General features: G+C 39.5%; 1 protein-coding gene across 1 annotated transcript in view; it reads right to left on the bottom strand.

Annotated features, from left to right (window-relative positions):
• Positions 1-16,727, bottom strand: part of LOC129509412 (basic proline-rich protein-like) — a 32,533-nt gene extending 15,806 nt beyond the window's left edge. The window contains exon 1 of the mRNA XM_055324860.1: positions 16,618-16,727. Within this exon, the coding sequence (XP_055180835.1) occupies positions 16,618-16,727 (110 nt within the window). The remainder of the gene's footprint in view (positions 1-16,617) is intronic.
• Between the last annotated feature and the right edge of the window lie 460 nt (positions 16,728-17,187).

The following is a 17,187-nucleotide window of genomic DNA, read 5'->3' as shown; positions in this document are numbered from 1 at the left end:
TCCATCCTACACAGTCCTTCTTCAGTCAGCTTCAATTTCTTCCCTCCTCATCTGTCTTCTTCACAGTCCAGCCACTTAAGTACCACTACTCTTCAAGGGAGCCCTGAGGAGATCACCAGGTGGGACCTCAGAGTTTCCTTCCTTATCTGTACAATGATCACAGCAAGCCACAGAGGGAAGATGCACAGAGTTCTGAGCACTCACAGAGTCGCTCCAAGGGTAGAGTCACTGTGCTCCTTATCAGAGGGAAGACTCTTTTCTCCTTGTGCCCTGGACCACAGAGCATCACCTGCTCTAAGTCCACCTTCTAACCAGGTCATTGAGACCACAACCTCAACCCAGCCAGATAAAAACCAAGCCTCTTTCCCTCAAGGAAATTTACCACCTACTGATCACCAATTTACTTTTAGGAGACTCCAGGTTTGACCAAGGACAGGATATGAACATTTTTGAGTCTCTACCCTACAGCAGATGCTGAGTGTGCATTTTACCTACTTTATATAATTTAAGATCCCCTTGAGACAGGCCATCCCCATTTTAAGAGCAGGTGATTGCAGCACAGAGGTTAAATGGTTTGTCCATAGACACATTAGTGTTATTGATCCGCTCCATGATTTAAACTTAGAGCTGCCTAATTCCAAAGCCTACGTTTTCTCTACCAAGCCACTAAGATCTATGCATGGCTAAAACACAAGGGTAAGTTTAAAGTCTTGCTATGCAAAGTATGGTCTAAGGATGAGTTGTGTGGGACCACGTGGAAGGTTGTTAAATATGGAGACTGGCCAACCCCAAACAACTCAAGCAGAATTAGCATTTCAGAAAGAACCCCCACTCAGGTGATTTTTATGGACATTGAAATTGAAAGAGCATCCATTAACGATATACGACAGATTTGCAGGTCAAGTGACCAAAAGGATGGCGACTGGGTATATATTAGGCAACCACCTAATAGGGCAAAAAGATGAAAGTGGACTTTGGGAGAGGGGAAAGGCAGCCCGGTTTTAGATATTTGGAATTTATATGAAAGACGTTCAAGTGGAGGTATTCAGGGGTAATTGGATACGGTAGTTTGGAGATCAGAAGGAGTCCCAGACTGGAGATGTGAACTGGGGAGTCGTCATGCATTGTGGGATGTAGGGCCGTGAATGTGGGTGAGGCTAAAGGGGAAGAACACAGAAAGAAAAGAGCCAATGACAAAAGGAGCCCAGAGGCTATGGTGTGAAAGTTTGCAATTCTCTGAACTGTTTGTCTCTAAGACTTAGAACTAGAAACCTTAGTTGGAAGGTCTTGTTAAAAGTTAAAATTTTTCAGTATGAGGAAGAGGTGTCTAACAGAGCTCTTCCATGAATGAATGGGCTTTGTGGAGAAATAAAGAGGAATCCTCCTTGTGTCCCGTCTGGCACACACACAGTTCTCAGAGGTGCTACAGAAAGAATTTAAATGCCAAAGCCTTGGAACTACTGCAACCCTGAAGCTCCACCACTGCCCCATTACCAAGGCTAAATGGTTATGTTAACTGTAAATGTCCCTGTGTGTTCGAATTCCAGGGTGGCTAACTGGAACTGCAGTAAAAGGCCATCAAGCTTTGATGTTAAGTATTTATATAGAATTAAAATAGCTGCCTCAAGTTTTTTTTTTTTTTTAATTTTTATTTACTTAGGATAGTCACAGAGAGAGAGAGAGAGGGAGGCAGAGACACAGGCAGAGGGAGAAGCAGGCTCCATGCACCGGGAGCCCGATGTGGGATTCGATCCCGGGTCTCCAGGATCGCGCCCTGGGCCAAAGGCAGGCGCCAAACCGCTGCGCCACCCAGGGATCCCTGCCTCAAGTTTTATATATCACAAGGATTTGTTATAACCCTTGAAAATTGCTGTTGTAATTTTTCTAGCACTGTCACAGAGCAGACTAGGGTTATGTTAGGAAAATATAATGTGAAACACAGTGACTGAAAACCCTTAGAGGTCTATCCAATCCTTTCTCTCCATTATCCCCAATATATAATCTTGCCTTGACTCTTGCTCTAGAACTGTCCGAAAATAAGGTCTGAGCCTGCCAGGTCGTGGGTAGGATGGTGGAAAAGATGTTACTTTTGAGGAAAATCTATTGCCGTCAATCAAGAGCCCAACTCCTTGGGTTTTATACGTGGTACTTCACAGACTGACCCAGACCCATCTCTAGGTATCCACTGTTCACATTTTTTCTCTCCAAAATGGTCTTTGCTTTATTCTTCACCTAGAAGAATTACTCTCACCTTTCAAGATCCCATTTAAATGTTCTTTGTTCACTAATACTTTCCCAAGTAGATTTAGTCCTTTCACAGCAATCTGCACATACTTGTAATACAGCAATTAAGGCACTTTCTGGTGGGGCCTCTGGGTGGCTCAGTGGTCAAGCCTCTGCTTTCAGCTTAGGTCGTGACCCCGGGGTCCTAGGATTGAGTCCCTCATCAGGGTCCCTGCAGGGAGCCTGCTTCTCCCTCTCCCTGTGTTTCTGCCTCTTTCTGTGCTCTCATGAATAAATAAATAAAATCTTAAAAAAAAATTAAAAAGACACTTTCTGGTGATAGCGATCAGCAGTGTTCCCCCAGAGCATTGAATTTAGGAGCAGTTTCTGTTCTTTTCATCTTGTGTCCACAGCGTCCACTGGCTCTAGTAGTCTGAAAGGCCTCAAATGTTTATCAAAGCAGGGCCACCCTGGTAAGCATGTGTGCATGTCTGCCAAGCTGTGTGCATGCATTTGTACACAAATTTGTAGACATGCACACACAAATAAATCCCAAATTGCTTTTCTTCCTCTCTCTATTTTTCTCTTGAGTGTGCAAAATTATAGTCCTACTGTGGCATTTGCCTGAGTAAGTGGCCCTTATAAACCCTTAGAAGCCTACAAGCAATACAAAGTAAAGATCCATTTTCTAACCTTGAAGAGATTCAGATGAATTCGAGAAGATGTATAAAAGGGACTCATTGTCTTGATCACCTACTCACTGGATGACCAGTAATTTCTCCACTATCTTCATTTCTTTCCTCTCCACTTGGCTTATGTGTTGACCAAGGATACAGAAGCACAAAAATAATAACCAAAGCCTAAAAGAGAAGACTAACCAGGGATCCCTGGGTGGCGCAGTGGTTTGGCGCCTGCCTTTGGCCCAGGGTGCGATCCCGGAGACCCGGGATTGAATCCCACGTCAGGCTCCCGGTGCATGGAGCCTGCTTCTCCCTCTGCCTGTGTCTCTGCCTCTCTCTCTCTCTCTGTGGCTATCATAAATAAAAAAAAAAAAAAGAGAAGACTAACCAATAACTAAATATGCCCCTTTCATTATCTGTTCCTTACTCAAACTGGGGATTGAGAGGTCATCTGGATCAGTGAGTGGAGTCAGTCAGAGAGATCAGAGGGCTATTTTTGGATTAGCAGTTAGTGCTGAGGGCAGCAAAACACAATTCCTAGATAGGATTTGAAGCTTGACTCTTAGTAGATATCTGTTTCTGGAGAGTCAATTAATCTCTCAGATTTCCAGTTTGCCCATCTGCAAGTGACAATACCTCACATCATGGTTGCAAGGATTATGAAATGGCTTACGTGTAACCCATCATGATGTGAAGGAAGGATAGATAGCATCGTAAAAATGATCTTAATGTCGTCTTATAATTGGTTATATAGGTAATCCTGGGAGTTGCTCTGTATTAGTCTGAGTTTCCCAGAGAAAAAGAACCAATAGGAGATATATCTATCTAAACATATCTCATACATGACATTTATTCTAAGGTATTGACTCATGTAATTATGGAGTCTAAGAAGTACCAAGATTTGCAGTCTGTAAGCTGGAGGCCTGAGAAAGCTGATGATGGAGCTCTAGAATCCCAAGGCCTAAGAACCAGCAGCAGAACTATTGGTATAAATTCCAGTCTGAATGTCATCAGGCTAAAGACTCAGAAAGGACCAATGTTAAAATTCAAGTCCAAAAGCAAGGAAAGACCAATGTTTCAGCTCAAGCAGACAGACAGAAGTTCTTCTCAGTCTTTTTGTTCTTTCTAGGACTTCACTCGACTAGATGAAGCCTTCCCTAATTAGTGAGGGAGATTCACTTTACTCTATCTACCGATTCAAACATTCATCTCATTCAGAAGCACCCTCAACAACACACTCAGAATAATACCTGACCAAACATCTGGGCACGCTATGCCCTAGTCAAGCTGACGCATACAATTAACTATCACACACTTATTACTCCAAATTTCAATAGGGTATTATGATCCTTCAGGAGTTCCTATCATAGCAGACATTCAAGAGTGTATCTCTAATCAATTAATCTAGTCTCCATGATCATTCTGCTGGCACTGAGCCCTGAGGTTACCCGGAAACCACCCATTTCTGTGCGTATCAACATAGCCTTGGGGCAATGTCATACAGAACGACCCCTTGCCCTGTTACTATGCTTTCGGTCTACTTAATATCCTGCTTAACACAGTGTGATTGTCATTAATATTGGGTCTCATGGGCATTTGGAAAGACTTTTTCAAATCCTAAGAGTAAATGGGAGGAAGACCAGAGATCCTCATGGAAGAGCGTTAAAAATAAAACCATATCTTTGGCCTTTTAAGAATTAGGTCAGAATCAGATTTAAACGTGTGTGCCACTCCTTATCAACCCATTAGTGACTATGAGGGGGTCTCTGTGGTTTCTGGGGGAAAGCACTCAATGCAGAGTGGGGGTCTGCACTGATTCTAGGGATCAGGCTCCCAGGATCCTTCCCACCACACTAGCAGGAAAGGCTCAATGATTGTTGGGTTGGTACCTGCCCAGTTTGATTGTTTGAAAGTAACCATTCACCTCTTAAAGACCTTGAGCTTTTGGCATCATAGGCTCTAAATTGTGTTACACAATTCATCTGAAGAGGGCTGAGGCCCAATAATGCTGATCTATTTTTTTTTCCACTCAGCAAATGGATGATTTGATTTTCTCCTCCTCCCAATTAGCATCAATGGTAGATTTCCTAACGGTGTGATTTGAGCTTGAAGGTTAAACATGGCATGCCTGTCTGTTGTTCAGATCAATGCAGCTCTGACATTGCTATTCCTCACCTTAACTTCCATCAATGATTTGATTTAAACCAGCTGCTTTTGCTAATTCAGTAATTAGTGACTTGGCAAAGCACTAATCGTATTGGGAGGTAGAAAAAAAAAACCCTCAGATTTACATATGTAATGAAATTTCAGCATGAAAAGATTGTTCCAAAGAATAGTATCTAAGATGAAACTCAAATTTAGAAAAAAGAAAAAGAAAAAAGAAATCACTAAATGCTCTAGCGCCTAAGATCCATGCAGTGGTATTGCTCCATTCTGTGAACACCAAATGTGTGCCAGGCATTGTGCCAAATGCTTTACATACATTACTATAATCCCCCTACTGACCTTAAGAGATAGTTATTATCAACCACCCTTAAGAGATGAGACACTGGGCACCTGGGTAGCTCAGTGGTTGAGCATCTGCCTTTGACTCAGGCCGTGACCCTGGGGTCCGGGGATCAAGTCCCACATCAGGCTCCCTATAGGGAGCCTGCTTCTCCTTCTGCCTGTGTCTCTGCCTTTCTCTCTGTGTCTCTCATGAATAAATAAATAAATAAAAATCTTTAAAGATGAGACACTAAAGCCCAGGAACACTCAATGTTTTTCTCAGTATTTCCTGGCCAGAAAATGAAAGAGAAGAAAATCAGATTCCATGTTCTTTAAATCCCTTTTCACAACTTTTAGATTTTTTTTTTCTTACACTCCCAAAGGGGTAAAATTCTGTGAAAATCACACTGATACCAATTCAAGAAAGCTGAATGCTTTATCCTGATTGTTCATTTGATTGGCTGGGATCTTGTATCCAATGGCTCTACAGATGAAGCCCGGTATATGGAACTTTGGTCTCATTTAAAGATCCAAAGTTGTCTATGTGTTTAGTCCTGGGTTAGAAATTATTTAGCACTGTCGAAATGTCTGCTGTTAACTGTCTATGCACACCAGCTCATATTATAGTTCTAAAAGTATCAATCCACATGCACTGACCTAACCATAGGCATGGATATGTATTGTCCCTAGACGTACTGGCACAGTCTCTATCCCAAGAAAAATTTCTGAACATTAGAAAAAAATGTCACTTTTTTTCTATGCCAGCTTTGGAAATAAACAGATAAATGATGACTAGACCTACAATATTTTATACAGAAAATTGCTTAACAATAACTAAATCAATCCAGCAAAAGAAAAAACTGCTTATTGAAAAAGTAACTCTCAAAGAGTTTGGTTTTACATGCGTTATTCACCTTTATCTTTCTAGGAACTTTGTCAGGTGGGGTTTTTAGAAATGAGGAAATTGGAGCTTGAGGAGGTCTAGGGCCTTGCCCAAGGTCACAGGGCTGGTGAGGACCAATGCTTGCCTTTCAGAGTCCTGTATTCTGTACTCATGGTAAACACAGCTAATTAATCAGCATGCTCTTTTGTGCTAAGCCTGGGAAGTTTTTAGAAACCCCCTTTCTGCATTGAGTGCCCCCCTCCCCCTGCCAAAAAACAAAACAAAACACAGAGACCCCTCAGTAGTCACCAATGGATTGATAAGAAGTGACACACATTTTCAAATCTGGTTCTAACCTTACTGCTAAGATATAAATATACTGGCAAAGCCATTTAAACATTTTAAGGAATGAGGCAGGCAGCCACATGGCACCGCTGCCTCACTTTGGTGAGTTAATGCATCCTGTGTGGTGAATCCTTAAGCTAGCCTCTCGGATAGGTCACTGAGGCTCCTAGGAAAGAGGTGATTACTTAAGCCAACTGCTTTCCCCAGAGACAAACACCAACTCACCCAAGGCTTTATCATCCTGGGAGGTGACTGTTTACAGAACTCAACTTTCACTTAACTAAGAAAACACATTTTAAAATTGATTTTTCTCTCAAAATGCACTTGGGTTTTGTAAATGAACCCAAAGAGCAGCTTTCTAAAGTTAAATAACAATTCCCTGGAGAGTTTGCAGAGCAGCCTCAAAGTTAAACATATGTAAATAAACTACACTTCATTTCCTTCCACACCAGGCAACCTGGTCTCTATCATTTAAATTAGGTGAGTTGAAGTATGCATAGAGCCTACACCATGCTGGGATAGTATGTAGACACTCAAAACTTCTCCTTTTTATTTTATTCTGACGTCCTTTGCAAGGATTTCTTCCCTCCCATGCCTCCAAAAATAATTGATAAAGATTTTGATCAAGTAAAACTCAATCTTCTAACTTAATTACAGATAATGTAGTCAAAAATATTTTTAACAGAAAGTCCAAAAATGGTGAATTTCACGATTTAAATTATCTGTCACTGGGATCCCTGGGTGGCGCAGCAGTTTAGCACCTGCCTTTGGCCCAGGGGCGATCCTGGAGACCCGGGATCGAATCCCACATTGGGGTCCCGGTGCATGGAGCCTGCTTCTCCCTCTGCCTATGTCTCTGCTTCTCTCTCTCTCTCTCTCTCTCTCTCTCTCTATCATAAATAAATAAAGATTAAAAAAATAAATTATCTGTTATTAATCCTTCAGTCTTAAAAAAACCTAATCCTTCATTAAAAAAAACTCTTTAGCTATTCACTAATAGATTAAAAAGAAGAATTTAAAAGGGAAATACATCTCCTTTCAGAGAAGGAAGATGTTCAGAGACTACAGAAAAAGACAAAGAAGGTGGAGTCCAAAGAAGGTAGTTTCATGTAACGATATTTGTAAAAAAATTAGAAGTTAGTGACAGTACAGAAATGAAGTTGACCAAATCATTCTATTACAGAAACAGGTGATATTTGCCACATACTTTCTACTCCAAATATTTATTTCTAAACAAAAATTTGAAAAATATTAAAAAGTAGTTTGGAAAATAAATACATCCTGATCTCACAACTCATGGGTAACTATTGCTAATATTTTTACTATTTCCATTCAGTAATTCTCCTCTATATAGTAATATATTTTTAAGTGCATTTATTTTCATAAATTCAGGATTTTATATGAGCATAGGTGTATATATGTGCGAATGGCTACGTGTGTAGACAAGCACATGCACATATACAGATGTGGGTGCCCATGGGTGCGCAGGCACAGGGATATAATGTATACAGGCATGCGTGTTTGTTACATGCATGTTTGTGTTCATGGATGCATACGTATAATCATTTGTACGTGTGCATGTCACATGCATATATATATGAACGTGTATTTCTATGTTTCTGCACTTATCAGTCTGTGTCTTTGTATATTCAAATGTACGTGTATATGTGTATCTGAGTGTGTGTGCGTGTTTGTGTTTTGTATGCCTGCATATCTCCGTGTGATTTTACCAATAACCATATATGGTACTCTCATCACTATTTAATCCTAAAGTGTTTGTAATATTAATTTTTCTCTATTCTTGTAGTTCTTATATATTTCTGTAGTTTTATGTTCCATCATTCATAGCGCCAAATAGTCTTATGAGGCTTATTAGAAAAACTCACCTTGTATGCAACTGATGAATCCCTAAATTCTCCCCCTGAACTAATAATACATTAGACATTAACTAAGTTGAATTTAAATAAAACTATTAAAAAAAAAAACCTCACCTTATGTCCCTCTCCTCCCAAGCAACTAATTTAAGTCTGTGAGCCAATGGGCACCCGGGGGGGCCCAGTCAGAGGGACATAGGACTTGGGCTTAGATCATGATCTCAGGGTCCTGGGGTTGGCCAGGCATCCATGCTCTGCATTCAGTGGGGAGTCTGCTTCTCCCTCTCATTTCTCTGCTCTTCCCCTCGCTCGTGTTCTCTCTCAAATAAATAAATAAAATCTTTAAAAAAATCTATGAGCCAAATCTTCTATTATTTGACTTCACGGATCAACAGGACACATTTGCATTTCAATAATCTCAAGTTTTTTAGTCTTAAATATCATATGTTACTTCTCCAAACTTAATATAGAGACTGAGCTATTTTTCATTGATTTTCCCCACCACTGCTTACGGCCAGTCTGGGAGCTCCACAATTTCCCCAGGATACTCTAATTTGGGTAAGACCAGTAGTCAGGCCTACTTTCTTTGTCCAGGTAAACACTATGTCCATGTGAACCTTGGTTACTCTGGCTTGTCTAAACAATACACTATTTATTCTTATTTTCCATGAGCTTCTCATTACCTTAAACTCCTCCATCTTTATCGTCACTTGTTACAATTACTTTGATTTGTTGTGCATGGATAGCCCATGGCTGGTAATTAAATATCCAAAAATGAGATTTGAGCACTTCAGGTTTATAGTTCTTAGTTTTTTGCCTTTATGCAGTAAATACAGCTATATATTTAATGACATACACGTGAGACTTCCTTTGTAACCTAAAATATGATTCATTTGAGTGAATTATCTCTGGTGTCTTTAGAAAAGTAACTTTATTCTCTATCTTTTTGCTATAAAGTACTATTTTATCTATTATATAAATCTTGACAGCTATGTTATCCAAGCCCTCCATATTCTTATTTTTGTCTATATAACCAGTTAATTCTGAGGAAAACATGTTCTTAAAAATATGCTCTAATCATCATTTTGTTAACTTTTTACAATTCTGGGATCCCTGGGTGGCGCAGCAGTTTGGCACCTGCCTTTGGCCCAGGGCGCGATCCTGGAGACCTGGGATCGAATCCCACGTCAGGCTCCCGGTGCATGGAGCCTGCTTCTCCCTCTGCCTGTGTCTCTGCCTCTCTCTCTCTCACTGTGTGTCTATCATAAATAAATAAAAATTAAAAAAAAAAAGAAAATGAAAAACAAAACTTTTTACAATTCTAACAAATTTTGCAATATGTATTTTATCACTGTGGTACTGTGGTATAGTGGAACCTTGACAGAGTGTGTATTTTGTCACTATTAAATACATATAAAATATATGAATACATTTATATAAAATATATATAAAATATATATAAAACTTTGTCACATCTCTTTGTTCTTTCTTCTCTTTTGTGAGCTTTGGAAATAGCCTTCTTTATTCTTTTTCTCTTTTACTTAGCTTTGGATTTATGTATGTTGTTCAGTTCCTAAGGTTTTTAAAACAGCTTTATTGAGGCATAATTTACATATGAGTGGGAGGGACTTGCTAGACTAGTATTTGATAATGTCCCACAGGCTTCTTTACTTACTGCTTCTTTAGTATAATTTTTACTGATCTATTTAAAAAAAAAAACAACTATTTGTTTCTTTTGACAGTCATGATGGAAGACAAGCCTTTGCAATGAATTCTTAAAATTTAAGTTATGGCACATGCAATTCCATTTTAAAGTCATCGGGTTGATCTCAAAAATAATCTCTTCATGAATATGTTCTTTTTTTATGGTTTATTATTACACCTTAGGGATCCCTGGGTGGCGCAGCGGTTTGGCGCCTGCCTTTGGCCCAGGGCGCGATCCTGGAGACCCGGGACCGAATCCCACATCAGGCTCCCAGTGCATGGAGCCTGCTTCTCCCTCTGCCTGTGTCTCTGCCTCTCTCTCTCTCTCTCTCTCTCTCTGTGTGTGACTATCATAAATAAATAAAAAATTAAAAAAAAGATTTTATTATTACACCTTAATTCTTTAATCATGGTTTTCTTTAGTTCTTGGAACATATTTATAATAGTTGCTTTAAAACATGCATCTGCTATGTCAACTATACTAAAAAAGAAGAGAGAGTCAAAACAAAAACACGTATCTGCTAGGCACAACATTTAATCCCCCTCACAGTTTTTATTGACTGTGTTTTTCCTGTGAACATGTCACACCTGTTGCACTTCCCTGTTACCTTTTTATGTCTCATGGTTTTTTTTTGTTTGTTTTTGTTTTCAGATTATATAGCAATTTTAGATTTTGATCCCCTTTGGGTATTTATATTAATGTTCTTTATAAGATTTTTATTGTTGTTGTTCTGTGATTTGCCTGGTCTGAGTCCATGGAGTCTGTCTCCTTACACTGTACAGAGACTAAGCCCTCAGGTCATTCGTATTTATTCTTATTTTCATTTTTGTGCGTAGCTTCCTAGGGCTCACATCTGAGTCCGCAAATCTTAGTGGTGAGCCAATGATCGGTCAGGAGTTCTGCTCAGAAACCCTGAGTCAATAAGTCTTATGGAACAAGAAGTTTTCTGTAAAAAATTCAGAGTTTTAGGGGATCCCTGGGTGGCTCAGCAGTTTAGCGCCTGCCTTGGGCCCAGGGCATGCTCCTGGAGTCCTGGGATCAAGTCCCACAACAGGCTCCTTGCATGGAGCCTGCCTCTCCCTCTGCCTGTGTCTCTGCCTCTCTCTCTCTCTCTGTGTGTCTCTCATGAATAAATAAATAAAATCTTTAAAAATAAAATAAATTAAATTAAAAAATAAAAAAAAATTCAGAGTTTTACAAAGTTTAAAAGTATGCTCCAGGTTGTCCCCCCTCCCCACACTTGGGCTTTTTTTTTAAAAAAGTATTTTTCTTTCATTTATTTATTTAACAGATTGAGAGAGAGACAGAGAGAGAGAGCACAAGCAGGGGGAGCTGCAGAGGGAGAGGGAGAAACACCTTCCCGGTGAGCAGGGAGCCCTACGACACCGACACGGGCTCCATCCCAGGATCCCAGGATCAGGACCTGAGCCAAAGGCTGAGGCTTCACTGACTGAGCCACCCAGGTGTCCCCTGCCTTGAACCTTCTCGTAACTCTTGTGCACACGTGCAGGACCTCACATTCAGCCAAGGGTGTGTGTCTCTGTCCTGTGCTGCACACCGTCCGGCAGATGCATGCGACCTTCCAGAACAGCTGGCCTCATGGAAGCCTCCCTACACTCGCCATGAATGCTTCAATTCTTGGATTCCCGGGGTGTCCCCCTGGCTTGTCTACCAGTCTGTGGCTTGACCCAACCAGTATCATAACTCCAGACCACTGTTGACCTTAACACATTCTTTTGCTGCCAAGATCACGACTATCTCAGACTCACAGATACGGAGTTTTGCCAACTTCCAAATCCAGTCAGCCTCCTCAAAAAAAAAAAAAAAAATACATTCACAGCATCCTTGGCCCTTGTAGAGCTATCACAGCTCTGAAGGTGGCTTCACAGAAATATGAAACTACTGTACCATTTATTTTACGCATTCAGTGGTATAGTCTGTGGTTCCCAGTGTCGATCTGATTGTTGAATTGCTCTGAGGTTATTTTCTTTTTCCTTTTTATTGTACATTTTGTGTAGGTAGTTCCTGCAAGCTCATTCAGAAATTTTTCTAAAATTTCCCAAGGTGAGACTATATATTTCTTCAGTTTGCTCATCACTCAGTGAGGCCTGTCATTTAGAGACAGGTGTTTTTCTCAGTCAATGAAATATTTTGTCAATTCTTTAATTATTTCCTTCTTGTGTGTCCTCCGGTCATTTCTTCTGGAATGCCCAATAGATGAGGGTGGAAACATCATATTTCTCAATTTTTTTAATTTAAAGTTTCCAGATTTTTTTTTTTTTTTTTTGCTGTTTATTATAGAAAAAATTCTCAATCCGTCTTCCTGTTTTAATGATTTGCTCTTCAGGGGTGCCTTTGCTATTGATTATAATTATTGATTTTGTAATGTAACTATTGATTTTGTAATGTTTATAATTTTCCTTTATAAAAGTCACTCTTTTATTACATGTAATGACAAGTAGATATATTTTATGATATAATATTGTTTCTTAAATTTCTGTACTTTTTGAAACTCTGCTTTTCATTCTTTTTTAATATTCTACTTAAATTCAATTTGCCAACATATAGTATAACACCCAGTGCTCATCCCATCAAGTGCCCTCTTCAGTGCCCATCACCCAGTTATCCCATCCACCCACCACTTGCCCTTTGGCAACCCTTTGATTCCCAGAGCCAGGAGTCTCTCCTGGTTTGTCTTCCTCTCTCTCTGCTTTTCATCATTGTAGGAAATCTCTTGCCTCAGTTGTTCTCCCATGTTTTCTGGTCTTTTGTGAGGGTTCTCATCTTTTTTGGCTTCCCTGTAGGTACGTGTATGAATGTTATGACTTAACAGTGCTATTTCTTTTAGGAGCCATGGGGAAGCAGCACAAGGCAGTCTTCAGCAATGTATAGAAATATCTAGTTCTCAGTGAGCAGTGAGGACCATACCGTCTGGAATTTTCAGCCTTCCAGGCAACTCCTCTGACTTTCAGGCTCCACATTCCCACTGTTTGTCATTATCTGGTTCAGTTGCTTCTGAGACCCAGGGCCTGGCCCAAAAAGCATCAGATTTAAGAGACCGGGTAGTCTGGATAATCATGTATGGTACCACAGCCACCCAGCTCTGAGTGCTCCCAGGTGATCCCTCCATTTTCTTAGCTTGGAAAACCTCACCTACCTCTCTGATTTTTTATTTAATTCTTTCCTGAGTCTGCTATGGGCTATTCTTTACACCAGGAAAATCTTATCTGCCTTCTGTCCTTCAGGGCAGTCTCACAATATCTGGTGTACAAGCACCCCATTTTCTTTTTCACTATAACATAACAAAGACTGTCATGATTTGATTTTTTTTTAAATATTTTCTGTCAGTTCAAGTGTTGCCAAGGATATGGAGAGGAACCCTCTCATGCACTGCTGAGTATGTAAACTGGTGCAGCTATGTGGGAAACAATATGGAGTGTCCTAAAAAACTTAAAAATAGAAATACCATATATTCCAGTAATTCCAATACTGATATTTACCCCACGAAAATGAAAATATTAATTCATCAATTCATTCTTACATACACCCCTATGTTTATTGCAATACTATTTATAATAGTGAAGTTATAGAAGCAATCCAAGGGTCTATAAAAAGATGAATTAATAAAGAAGTGGTGGTACATACTTACAACGGAATACTATACAGCCATGAAAAGATGAAATCTTGCCATTTGTGACATGAATGAACCTACAGGGTATTCCACTAAGTGAAATAAGGCAGACTGAGAAAGATAAATGCCATATGATTTCACTTATATGGGAAAGCTAAAAAAAAATAAATGAATAAACAAACTAAACCTGAATCAGACCTGTACATACAGGGAACTGATGGTCGCCAGAGAGAAGGGATCAGGGGATGGGCAAAATGGGAGAAGGGGAGTGGAAGACAGAGGCTTCTAGTTATGGAATGAATACATCATGGGGGTAAAAGGCACAGCATAGGGCATATAGTCAGTGGAAGTGTAATAGCATTGTGTGATGACAGATGGGAGCTACGTGAGGTGAGCATAACATGGCGTATACAGTTGTTGAATCACTGTGCCATACACCCGAAACTAAAGTAACACTGTGTTAGCTATACTCAATAAAAAACATTTTAATAAAGTAAACTCAAGATTGTCTAAAGTAAAACAAAATACACTTTCTGTCAATTCAAAGTGTGCTACGTGCCAAAACTACTTACTATCATATAGCCATTTTTTTTTCCACAAAAGTACATAATCTCGTGGGGTTTTTCACCCACGGTTGTACCACCAAAACCTACTACATCAATTGGGAGTTAATAAATGTTGAATGAGTAAATTATTTCCAGGAACAAGGAATTTTAGAGACTGCATCATTTTAATATATATTTAAAATTGAATAATTTATAATTTGACACTTATTTAACATTAGAAATTTCAGTTGTTTCTCAAATTTCAGTACAATGTTCTAGTCAACACTTTTTGTCTTAATATGTTGCCTTTTAAATAATTTCTTTGTAACCTTTTCCAATTCCATAATTCTGTTTTTGCAGTTTTGCTTAATCTGCTATTTCATATTCTTTTCAATATTTAGTTGTTCGTTTCCAGTTATTATTTTTAAATCTAATTTTTCCTTTCTATTTTTTTGTTTCTATAGTCTTCACTCCCTCTTTAAGTTATTTAAAACGGTAAGAATATTTATGTCTAATATACCTGCTCCTAAGCCTTTGAGGGTATGATTCTGTTGGTTTTTCTCATTTTTACTTAACCTGCTTCGTGTTATTATTTTTCTTAATTTAGCTTCTAATTATGAGCTCATCTATTCTTAAAACTTTGTAGGGATTCTTGAGGTATTGGATGAAGGTGGATTGCTCTTGAGAGTCTGCATTTGCTTCTCCAGGCTCTTGGGGACAATACCAATTCAGAATCGCTTTAACCTAAATTCTTAACTTCCAGTTTTAATTACCTCTCAGGCAGTGTAAATATGGGCTGTAAACCCATATGGGTATTTGGCTTTTGTCTACCTAGTCCAAAGAAAAATTACTTTCTGCTATATCCGGCACCAAAGAACTAGAGATAAATTCCTTCTCTGATGTACTTAAACACAGTAAAAATATTTGCATTTTAGTGTACTATTCGTGAAGTCCTTGAGGATACAGGGGCAGCTGACTTATTTCTAGTCCACTCTGACAACCTTCTGTGGACCCTCCTATGAAACTCTCATTTGAGGCTAAGAATAGTTTTTTTGTTTTTTTGAGACTAAGTTTTTGTTCCTCTGTTTCTCTAGTCCTCACTCCACACCATAAGGTCACAAAAACTAAGTCCAAGCTCACTGGGATTCAACAGATGATTTATATGAAAAAGTTGCTTATTGCTATGGGTTCCTACTCTGACATAGTTTTGAGCTCTAGCACTTGGTCTTTCTTTGTCTACTCAACAATACTTGTTTTTAATATTTATTTTTTCATTTGTTCATGAGAGATACAGAGAGAGGCAGAGACACAGGCAGAGGGAGAAGCAGGCTCCATGCAGGGAGCCTGATGCGGGACTCGATCCCAGGACCCCAGGGTCACAACCTGAGCTGAAGGCAGACGTTCAACCACTGATCCCCCCAGGTGTCTAATATATATGTTTTTTTAATCCAGCATTTTTACCTGTTATTAGAAGGGTCCGCCCTGGTATCTACTATAACACCAGAAACAGACGTTACCATTTGTCTAATCTTCAAAAGCTATAAAATAGTATTCAAATCAATTAAATGATATGCTCCAAACATAAGAAAACACTTCAGGAAACACAGCACCATTGCTTCAAGTTGTATGTTGTTGCTTGTGATCTTTCATTCCAACTTCTTCATAGCTTTATTTTAGCTAAGTTGAAACGTCTTCCATGCTCAAGTTCAACTTCCAACTTAAAGCCTGTCTGAATATTCTATCCAGTATTAATTTGAAACGTTTCTTCCTCACATATCAGATACATAAATATGCTATATTCCAAATTAAATAATGGATTATCATCTCCATTTTCTATATTGGGAAATGGAGCTTAAGACTGCATAAGTCAGGAAGCACTAAAATTGGCGTTTCAATCTTTCTGCCAACTCCCCACCTTGGGGCTGCAATAACAGGGAACACAAAGTCTTACTTATTTCTTTGCAGCTTGCAATTTTATCCTCAGAAGGTGAATGGTTGTTGTTCCTAAGGGTAGCTTGGGACAGAGGCTGTTTTAACCACCAGATTGTATTTATTAGTAGCCCCAATCAAACGGAATCCCAAAACATGCAATCTAAGTTAAAAAGTAGGCCTGTTTCACATCCTACTTCAACTGTGGAATAGAAATAAGTATTATTCAAAGGGGTCACAACAGGCTCTTGGCACTTTATGGTTCTGAAGAGCCTGTCCTCCCAAGTACTGAAACTTTGATTTTTTTTTCCTCACCTGTGCCTCACCTTCAGGTACAGCAGATACAATTCAGCTTCATGCTCCCTCTTTTTCCCATCCTTGCTTCCTGAGAGCCTCTGCAGAGTGTACATGATGTACCAGCTCATGGTAGAGTTTGGTTTTGGGAACCCTGCTCATAGCCACACTAGTACCACCGACCTTGCCCTTAAAAAGCAATAACAGCTTTCTGAAGACTTAACAGTGGAAAGTATGTACAGTGTAATACAACTTCACGTGTATGATAAGCAAGATGTTACGGTTTCACCGAATTACTTTGTATGAATTGAAAATTCCCCTTGAACACATCCCTTCCTCTGGGTTCTGTATCTGCTCCGTACCATGAAAAGATTGACACTAATAACCCCAGAGATTTCCTCCAGCTTAACGCCTTATCACCAAGTCATTTCCTTTCCCCTGTCTACTCATACTTGGTTGAATTCCTGCTTGATTTTGTCTCTTCAGGTGTGTTCCTTCCATCACCCTCATGTATGTCTGCAACATGAGAATACAGATTGTGTCTGTCTCCTGCCCGCCATTCCCCTATGGCACCTATAACAATGAGAGCAT

The sequence above is a fragment of the Nyctereutes procyonoides genome, unplaced genomic scaffold, assembly GCF_905146905.1.
Source record: "Nyctereutes procyonoides isolate TBG_1078 unplaced genomic scaffold, NYPRO_anot_genome, whole genome shotgun sequence".
Lineage (NCBI taxonomy): Eukaryota > Metazoa > Chordata > Mammalia > Carnivora > Canidae > Nyctereutes > Nyctereutes procyonoides.
This window is presented reverse-complemented; position numbering and strand designations above follow the sequence as displayed.